Source organism: Sycon ciliatum, chromosome 6 (assembly GCF_964019385.1).
Source record: "Sycon ciliatum chromosome 6, ocSycCili1.1, whole genome shotgun sequence".
In the NCBI taxonomy this organism is placed as follows: Eukaryota; Metazoa; Porifera; class Calcarea; order Leucosolenida; family Sycettidae; genus Sycon; species Sycon ciliatum.
Genome location: NC_088648.1, coordinates 495,144 through 505,143, shown reverse-complemented (window position 1 = coordinate 505,143; position 10,000 = coordinate 495,144). Strand labels below are relative to the sequence as shown.

Here is a 10,000-nt window from a genome sequence, read left to right as displayed (position 1 = left end):
TGTTGAGCAGTTACAGGGCTATCTGTATCTATAAAATTCTCCATCCCACACTGCTGACACGGAATGACAAGTACGCTGCCCAGGCCGTACTTCTTCTCTTCAATGCAATCAATGAGCGCCAGAGGTTTGCCACATCCAGGATTTTGGCACGCAGACAATCCCACAGCCGGATACCTGAGATGAACGATTTGTCGACTGTGAAGAGGGGCACTGAACGACCTCTTCGCGGGAGTCGAATCCAGTGGCGTTGGTGGTGGAGATCGCCCTTTCCGTTTTTCAGGAACTCGATCGATCGTTTGAGCTTGCGAAGTGTCCCCCTCCTCGGCTTCTTGAATCGTCCAGTACGCAGAATGTGAGGCCGCGCCGTGGGTGACGGATTACTCTCCCGCGTCTTCATCTCCACGGCACGTCGGCAGGAGAACCAAGCTATTGAAAAACCGCCGATGTCAAAACAAATCCGCAAGTCAACTAGCGGCTGAGTTTCTTCCTCAAATCTTGTCTCGACTCGAGCACGCGCTGCGAGGTCATGGGCAAACTACCTACTCGATTGTGCATGGTCGCGTCCCATTTTTCCACTCCGAAAGGCTCTTTTTTTTCAAAAAAAATCCGGAAATCCAACATGGCGCTAACCGTCGCGAACCCCCTTAACTCCCCTGGACCAGATGACCCTAATCCGGGCGCATGCATCTACTAGGCAACTTTCCAACCCATCTAGAATCACGAAAACTGACTGTTTTCGAAGAAAGAAGTCCCCCAAACTATTGATTGGCATAATCGGATGGGAAAGTTGACAGACTTGCTTTCTGGGTTACTGGCAATTCCTAGTTACCATGGTTACGGATATCCTTGTCTGATGATTGGTTCAGCCATGAAACTCTGAGTCACAACGGAATTTGCCCCAGGTTTTCATTGTGTGCCTTTGTGTACGCCGCTCTGCCTGAACCAGGTATTGAGCACTTTCGCAGAACCGCTAATTGCCTCTGTAGATACAGATAGTGTTCGGTCCCAACCTGCCCGGATTAGGGGAGTGCTCGGTCCCAACCTACCCGGATCAGGGGAGTACTCGGTGCCAGCCTACCCGGATTAGGGGAGTACTCGGTGCCAGCCTACCCGGATTAGGGGAGTGCCCGGTGACAACCTACCCGGATCAGGAGAGTGCTCGGTGCCAGCCTACCCGGATTAGGGAAGTGTTCGGTGCCAGCCTGCCCGGATTAGGGGAGTGCTCGGTGCCAACCTGCCCGGATTAGGGGAGTGCTCGGTCCCAACCTGCCCGGATTAGGGGAGTGCTCGGTGCCAACCTGCCCGGTTTAGGGGAGTGCTCAGTGCCAACTTGCCCGGATTAGGGGAGTGCTCGGTCCCAACCTACCCGGATTAGGGGAGTGCTCGGTCCCAACCTACCCGGATTAGGGGAGTGCTCCGTGCCGACCTACCCGGATTAGGGGAGTACTCGGTGCCAACCTACCCGGATTAGGGGAGTGCTCGGTGCCAACCTACCCGGATTAGGGGAGTGCTTGGTCCCAACCTACCCGGATTAGGGGAGTGCTCGGTGCCAACCTGCCCGGATAGGGGAGTGCTCGGTCCTAACCTAACCGGATTAGGGGAGTGCTCGGTGCCAACCTACCCGGATTAGGGGAGTGTTCGGTCCCAACCTACCCGGATTAGGGGAGTGTTCGGTCCCAACCTGCCCGGATTAGGGGAGTGCTCGGTACCAATCAACCCGGATTAGGGGAGTGCTCGGTCCCAACCTACCCGGATTAGGGGAGTGTTCGGTCCCAACCTGCCCGGATTAGGGGAGTGCTCGGTACCAATCAACCCGGATTAGGGGAGTGCTCGGTCCCAACCTACCCGGATTAGGGGAGTGTTCGGTCCCAACCTGCCCGGATTAGGGGAGTGCTCGGTACCAATCAGCCCGGATTAGGGGAGTGCTCGGTCCCAACCTACCCGGATTAGGGGAGATTCACTGTAGTGTTAGAGAGCTGCATGTTATTTTGACACTAAACGACAGTTCCACTCGCGTTATTTGGCTCGGGTGCTGGAAAACAACGCGAGAGAGCTGTATCTCAAGTCGGAATGTGGCGTATTCTGCCAAAGTTCGACCCATTCGACTTGAAACTGCGCGTCACGTCAAAACTAGCTTGCGCAGCAATGCATAATCCGTGAATTATGAATGCATATTGCGTGTTTGTACTCTCTACTCTTCTGCAGGCAATGGACACAGTAAGAAATGCCGTGCTACGTACGGTATGGAACACCAGGACAGTTGGTGTGAGCCTTGTCGGTAAGTACAGTCCCGCTCAATGAAATAAGTCTAGTCACAGCGTCATTCGAGTCAGTCGCGTCACTCAAGTCAGTCGCAGCGTCACTCAAGTTTGCGCCTTGCATCATTTCGCAGCCCAGTGTTCGCAGTTCTAGGGCTGCGCAACGCCCGGCGCGTACTTGAGTGACGCGACTGGATATCGTTGAGCAACCCTGTACTACTGATACTCTGTGTGTGTGTGGGTGGGGGGGGGGGGGGGTGGGGGGGGGGGGGGGGGGCGCACGTGTGTGTGTGTATTCTTGAAAAGCCTTGCAAGTGGTTGGCTGGGGTAGTGGGTGTAGGGTGGGAGTGGGGTGTGTGTGGGAGTTTGAGGTGGTTGGGTCGGGAGTGGGGGTGGGGTGTGTGGGAGTGGGAGGTGGTTGGGTGGGGGTGAGGGGTGGGGGATGTGGGGTGGGGGGGGGGGGGGTGTGGGGGGGGGGTGTATGTTTGTGTGGTGGCTATGGGTGTGTGGTGGGTGTGAGTGGGTGGTAGGTGTGGAGTGGGTGGTAGGTGTGGAGTGGGTGTGAGTGTGGTGGGTGGGTGGTGGTATGTGTCGTGGGTTGATGGGTGTATGCATGCATGTGTGTGCATGTGTGTGCATGTGTGTTTGCTTGTGTACTTGTTTGTGTGTTGTTTGGTTGACAGCATGTCACAAGGCGGAGGACGCACTGTGTTCGGAAACAGTCACGCTCCTGACTACAACCTCCACAGTTGGCAGAGCCCCGGTCTTACGACTATTTGAACCGTGTGGAGGATAGCCCTGCTTGCACAACTCCCTAGTATAATGAGGGTCACAACCATGACTATCCTCTATGCCGTTCAAATAGTCGTAAGACAAGACCTGGGCTCTGCCAACTGTGGAGGTTGTAGTCAGGAGCACTGTTTCCGAACACAGTGCGTCCTCCGCCTTGTAACATGCTCTCAACCAAGCAACGTGTTTTCAAAACAAGGCTTATCTAATGTATTGTATTTTATTATTAATTTTTACTTGGGCATTCCCAACAGACCCTAAGGTCTTCTTACAGGGCGCCCAAGATGAATGAATTTGTTAAGTTCCTGGCGAAATGAATTGGGGATATGATTTGTGCGAAGGGATTCGGGAAGCGCATTAAAGCGGCCAGCACCAAGGAATGAAATAGATCTGTATCCAGCTTGAGCTTGCACAATGGGTAAAGAAAGGGAATAATTGACCCTGGCCACGGTGACTCTATCTGTGTGAGCGCAGTCACGGCGAAGGGAGAACAAGTCAGAGAGGAGTGAACTGCAGATATTGTGGATGCAACGGATGTGTGTGTGTGTGTGCGTGCGTGCGTATGTTTGTGTTTGTGTACGCCATTTCCCCGATTATAAGTCACATCTCCATTTTCAGGTCTGAGCCAAATTGTTTCAATACATTGACATGCTAGTGGTAGTGAGTGGGAAGTCACACTCGCTTGTAAGTTGCACTCCCTCCTTTGGCCGTGGAGTTTAGTGTAACAAACGTGTAAGACTTACAAATACGGGCAAATACTTACAAATACGGGCAAATACTTACAAATACGGGCAAATACTTACAAATACGGGCAAATACTTACAAATACGGGCAAATACTTACAAATACGGGCAAATACTTACAAATACGGGCAAATGCGGTATGTGTCTGACTGTGTCTTTGTGTTGTTTGTATGCACGGGAACAGACGCAAGAAGAAGTGCATCAAATTTCTCGCCGACAATCAGTCTGCCATGGCTGCAGAGAATAGTGGTGATGAAGACGAAGACCATGAAGACGCTCCTCGCCAGAAATTTCCTAACAAGGATTTATACGAGATCAGCGAGGAGGATGAGGAAGACAATGATGAGGAGGAGGAGGAGGAGGCGGAAGAAGAGGAGGATGAAGAGGAAGAAGAGGATATTGTAGAGGAAGACGAGGACGATTTACCTCCGCAAGCCAAGAGAATAACGCAGCAGCCCAGCCAGGGGCAGCAGCAGCAACAGCAGCAGCCCAGCCACCAGCCCAGCCAAGGGCAGCAGCAGCAACAGCAACCCAGCCACCAGCCCAGCCAGGGGCAACAGCAGCAACAGCAACAGCAGCAGCAGTCTCCACAGGGCAGGGCAAGGGCTAGCCAGGGGCAGCAGCAGCAACAGCAGCAGCCCAGCCACCAGCCCAGCCAAGGGCAGCAGCAGCAACAGCAACCCAGCCACCAGCCCAGCCAGGGGCAACAGCAGCAACAGCAGCAACAGCAACAGCAGTCTCCACAGGGCAGGGCAAGGGCTGTAGGCACGTCGGATTGTCCATTGGGCTTTCCAGACGTTGCCAGCCTTAGCAAGCAAACTGACCAAGCTACCCATACTCACCAGCTACCCTCGCCGCCTAGCAATCCCTTTGTCTCTTGTTCTACTGGTGGTGGTGGTGGTGGTGGGTGTGGTGGTGGTGGTGGTGGTGGTGGTGGTGGTGGTGGTGGTGGTGGTGGTGGTGGTGGTGGTGGTGGTGGTAGCGGTGTTGTGGGGAGTGGCGACGTTTGCTGCGGTGGTGGTGGTGGTGGCGGTGGAAATAGTGCCACTAGCCTCGCGAAGTTCTCTCACGGTGGTGGAGGCTTTAGCGGCAATGTGACTCTTAGTCGCCCGAGATTGCCCCGCTCTCCTCCGCCACACGCTACATGTCCTGCTCCCTCTGCTGCTGCCACTGCCGCAGCACGCCTGGCAGAGCATGCAGCTGCATGTGCCGATGATGCTGACATGCTAGTCTGTCACGTGACCAGTCCCATGGCTGCTGGTGGCAGTGGCCGCGGCGCCGGTAGCACCAGGGCGTTGCTAAGCAACAAGTCGCGTGCCTGTGCGGCGGTCGCTAACGCCGGTGCATGTGAGCCAGACGTGGGTGGTTACCATGGCTACAGTGTATCCAACAAGAGTGGTGGCAGCGTGCCCATGGATGTAGTCACAGCTGATGATGGTCATGCTGCCCGTGACCATGATGATGATGATGATGATGATGATGATGATGATGATGGCTGCTATGATGGCGGTGGTGGCGAAAACGATTGTGTGAGAAGCCCTCTGAAGTGTCGCAGTGTAACCAGCCATCGAAAGTCGAACAGCTCCCATAGTTCCCATAGCAGTGGCAGCAGCAGCGGCAGCCGACGTAGCGGCAGTGGAAGTAGCCGGAGCGGCGTCAGCAGCAGCAGTTTCGGAAGCCGTCATCGCTGTCCAAGCGAGTCGAGCGGCAGAAGCAGCAGTGTCTTCAGCAGTCGTGCTCGCACCGCCACTAGCAGTAGCAATAGTGTCTTCAGCAGCCGCAGCCGTAGCAGCATCAGCAGCAGCAGTCTGAGCAGCCGCAGCCAGCAGCAGCTGCACCGTCACAGGAACCCACACAGGAGCATGAGCAGCAGTGGCAGCAGCAGCTTGGAGCCAGCGGACATGACGACGACAACCACCACCAGCACCACCAGTACATACGTCACTTCCGACGACAGTGACAACACACTGACACAGCTGAAAGGTCAAGATGGCGGCAGCAGCTGCAATGGATCACGTGACGACTTGACGTCGTCTATGTCAAGTCGATAACATGTGTCATGACAATCGCAAATCAGAGTTCAGCGTGAATAGCCGGATCGGCAGCCGCAGTAGCAGCAGCAGCTCCAGTAGCAGCATCAGCCCCAGTAACAGCATCAGCCCAAGTAGCAGACCCAGATGCAGTAGCAGCATGAGCCCCAGTAGCAGCATCAGCCCCAGTAACAGCATCAGCCCCAGTAGCAGACCCAGATGCAGTAACAGCATCATCCCCAGTAACAGCAGACTCAGTAATAGCAGTGTCATGACAACCGCCAATCAGAGTTCAGCTCCGCAAGAGCAGCATGTAGTGCGCGTAACAGTAGCTAGCCATCCGCTAGAAAGTCCCATTTGCTTGCCGGAGCTCTTTCGTATATATATGATGTCATTATGACGTCATAATATACAAGAGCATCATGTATGACTGTGTAGCTTTCCATTGTTATCAACGGGCCGGTCCGGTGTGTGTTGCATGATGTAAGTAGTAGAACCTGTTGCGATGCTCAGGGCAAGTACCAGGTATTCCTGTGTTGGTGAAATCTGTTCCAATGTTGCCAAATGCCAACTATTTCCGTGTGTGATGTATGTGTGATGTACGTTGGTGAAACTGAAATTTCCAAAAAAGTAGTTTCCCCGTCGACGTGTCCTACAAAAATGGTTGCCAACAAGAAGACCGACTGAATCTGAAACCGAACCAAACTATCACATTTACAGGCATAAGGCTGACTCTCATGCCAACCTTTATAATTCTAAAATTTCAAATTCCCGTCTCTTGTTCTCGAAAACTGACAAATACAATGCCGTAGCAGCTGGTCTAGACACGAAGTTGAGATCATTTCATGATAGATATCTCCCGTCTTATTTCCCGATTCTCCATATCCGCTTTATCATTCTTTTTTTTCGCTCCTACAAAAATCTAACCGGTATTGGACTAACAATTTAAAATTTTTGATCGAATTTTGTATGAATTTCCCGTTACCCGTATGTGGTGTGCAACTGTTATGATCATAAATTTACCCTTTTGGGATTGCTGTTTTTGTTGTGGAAAACTTTGAAATAAAAATATTGCTGCGGTGGTGCAGATAATAATTATAAGCAGTCGGAAGTCGTGCAGTGTGTACAGCTGCAACTGAGCTGCAGCTGTGCAGAAAAGAGGCATGCTGGACGCTTGCTAGTAAGCACATCACTGAAATGATGTAATCCCGGACCCACCAGAGCTGCACACATCACTGAAATGATGTAATCCCGGACCCACCAGAGCTGCACACTCCCGGTTTCATGTACTCTTGGATTGGCTTACGGGAGCCAAGTATACGGTGAGTCGGTGGTTTTGCTCCAGCTACAAAGTACAATACATCGCCCTGTGCCACGACTTTGTCAAGGCATTGTATGTTGATGTCATCGCATAAGCTATAACTATAGTTACTATACTCAATCTGTGGACAGAATTGTTCCGTCCTTTGTGGACTCATCAGCGCTGCACAGAGAAGATGAGGCCGAGCCTGATAGCAAAGCTATGCTATAGTAGCTAACTAATTACTTATGCAAACACGTGTGTGCACGCACACTCACGCATGACTGCACATGCATGTACGTACTCAGTGAGCTTGTCGACCCTGGTTGGTTCACTCCTTTGGACGCGTGCAGCACTGCAGCCGTGTGTTTGTCATGTCAAGTGTCGTGACTGTCACCGTGTGGACAGCCAATCAACAACCTTTGCCTGTACTCTGTAGCGAGCATGCATGCAGTACCCGGCGTGACACCACACACACACACACACACACACACACACACACACACACACACACACACACACACACACACACACACACACACACACACACACTAACACACACGCACGCACACATGCGCGCGCGTGCGCACGAGCCGGATCAAATGTTCACGGGGCCCTCCCTATGCAATACTTCAAGAGAATTTTGGTTCGTATTACGAACAGCATGTAGGAGGGTTGAAGAGATGAACAGCATGTAGGAGGGTTGAAGAGATGGCGAAGCTATGTATGATCCAACCTGCAGATCATCATCATCATCATCCGTAGCAGCAGCAGCATAATAAGAGAGATAGAGAGACATGGTGGTTACAACGAGTTCAACAACAGCAGCAACAAACAAACAACAGCAGCAACAAACAAACAACAGCAGCAACAAACAAACAAGCAACATAAAATGAAGGCAAAGAAACAAAACGCGTCCGCAACTTGAAAGACAGAAGCAGACGAGCGAAGAGCAGTATCATTAGTGTTAATAAAAGCGGTGACTCAGCAATGGCATGTTCACAACTGATGAGTGGCGGGGGGGGGGGGGGGGTATTACAGTACAAGCATTCCAGGGCAATGACCGACATGAGGCGGAAGACATACAAGATAAACACTAGATCAATCAGTTCATTGCCGCAGGGAACAAAACCGGTCACAGATACTGTCATTGTAAAACAGACCCGGGGGGGGGGGGGGGTATGGCAGGCCGGTGAGCAACACCACGGCTACCAAGCAAGGCCGATGAGTACAGAGCACATTTAACACAAGCGTCCAATCTTAGCCTGAACGAAAACACTGAGTGCCAACATCATCTAGTTGCCCAGGCTACAATTCGAAGGTTACCATGACAACTATGTACAGGGGATCTGAGAAGGGCTATATAACCGGCTAAGAAACCTTCGTACCACAGAAGGTCAGCAGTGAGCTACTAAGTACTAGCGCCGTGGAGAAATCTCTCGTCGACAGCTAGGGCGAACGGGTGATGCGAGAAAGGGTATTGAAATGGGAGCGGCGACAATGGTGTGCCTCTTTCCTTCCATTCTGCTTGTTTTCTCACACGCACACACACACACACAGTGGAAAGAGACACAGCAGTCCAACATCGCCAGGGCAGCATGAACCATGCAATATACAGCGGTCGTGCGTTCATTCTCTCCACTAAGCCTCCCGTAGCTGCGCAAGTCTGCAGTTCACAAATAAATAAAAATAAATAAATAAATTCGACGGGTTACCGGGCAGGTCAAGAACAAGGAGTCGTACAACTCCCTGGTCAAGAACCACCTTTCCGCTTCCGTGGGACGCCACCACCCCATGATCATGGCAGTTCACAAGAACATACATGAAACACACGTAATGAACATTGATCACATGAAACACATACACATACACATCACCGTATCACCGTATCCTGTACAGAACTTTTGAAAATGACATCATCGTGATGTCGCTGTAGCTAAATCCGTGCTAGGAATCACAGTCATTTGGGTGATTTATTTGGCCAGCAGCAGCTTCAAGCCCTGGATGAGCAGTGTTTGCACACCGTATGGCCCGGGTTCCGTACACAACGTTATAATGTAGCAAAAGAAGGATCCGCGAGATGGGTATTCAAACCCAGCACCCCGGTCTTTCCGGGACAGCGCCCTACCGGGGATCACACACTTTCGTGGATCCTTCTTGCCACAATAACAGCCGGCATCACTAGCAGCAACTCCAGGAAGAACCAGCACACCAGCTACAACAGCAACCACACCAATGTTTACCTTCTAGACAGCTGATCTTCTTCGTTCTGTGTGAGTGTGTCTGAAGCAGCTGGAGCGATCTCACCCTGCCGTGGTGCCTTGGCGGAGCCCAGCTGCCCGATTATGTCTAGACCGCTCTCTTCAGCTACTTCCTGCATCAGCGATTCAACCTACCGCAGAGAAGATAAGACAAATAAGAAAACAAGCCCCTTCAATTTACCGAGGTAGAGATGATAAGATGCTTGTACACTCAGACCCAGACGTCAGACATGCCCCATCGCGGAAGCGATGAGAGCGAACAGCTATGTTAGACATAGCAACTATATGCAGGGATGAATTTACTGTCACGTTCTTGCATAGCAGTTTTTGCCATGCAAAATCTCAATTGTGGCGTAAGCTACAAAAAACATGGATAGCCTGTACATGTATGTGTATGGCAGTTTTCTGCATGTCACTGTCATTTGAGTAGCAGTAGATCGATTTTGCGTACCAAACTGCGATGCGATACCGGATAAATTCATCCCTGTATATGTACTATATGTACACAGACACTCATACACACACACACACACACTCATACTCCTGGCCATAGCTGAAGCAATGATAGCAATGATAGCAATGATAGCCAACAAGCTATGTTAACTGTTAGATATAGCTG

At 51.7% G+C, this 10,000-nt stretch overlaps 2 protein-coding genes across 2 annotated transcripts in view; one reads left to right on the top strand and one right to left on the bottom strand.

The window, feature by feature from the left end:
- LOC135819038 (homeotic protein female sterile-like) overlaps positions 1 to 5,841 on the top strand; it is a 22,534-nt gene extending 16,693 nt beyond the window's left edge. The window contains exons 7-8 of the mRNA XM_065332187.1: positions 2,206 to 2,278; positions 3,975 to 5,841. Of these exons, the coding sequence (XP_065188259.1) occupies positions 2,206 to 2,278; positions 3,975 to 5,841 (1,940 nt within the window). The remainder of the gene's footprint in view (positions 1 to 2,205; positions 2,279 to 3,974) is intronic.
- Positions 5,842 to 7,718: 1,877 nt separating this feature from the next.
- The window catches only part of LOC135819109 (charged multivesicular body protein 1a-like), an 8,165-nt gene continuing 5,883 nt past the window's right edge, over positions 7,719 to 10,000 (bottom strand). The window contains exons 8-9 of the mRNA XM_065332261.1: positions 9,364 to 9,512; positions 7,719 to 8,786 (exon numbers count right to left, since the gene is read on the bottom strand). Coding sequence (XP_065188333.1) covers positions 8,762 to 8,786; positions 9,364 to 9,512 — 174 coding nt within the window. The 3' untranslated portion in view covers positions 7,719 to 8,761. The remainder of the gene's footprint in view (positions 8,787 to 9,363; positions 9,513 to 10,000) is intronic.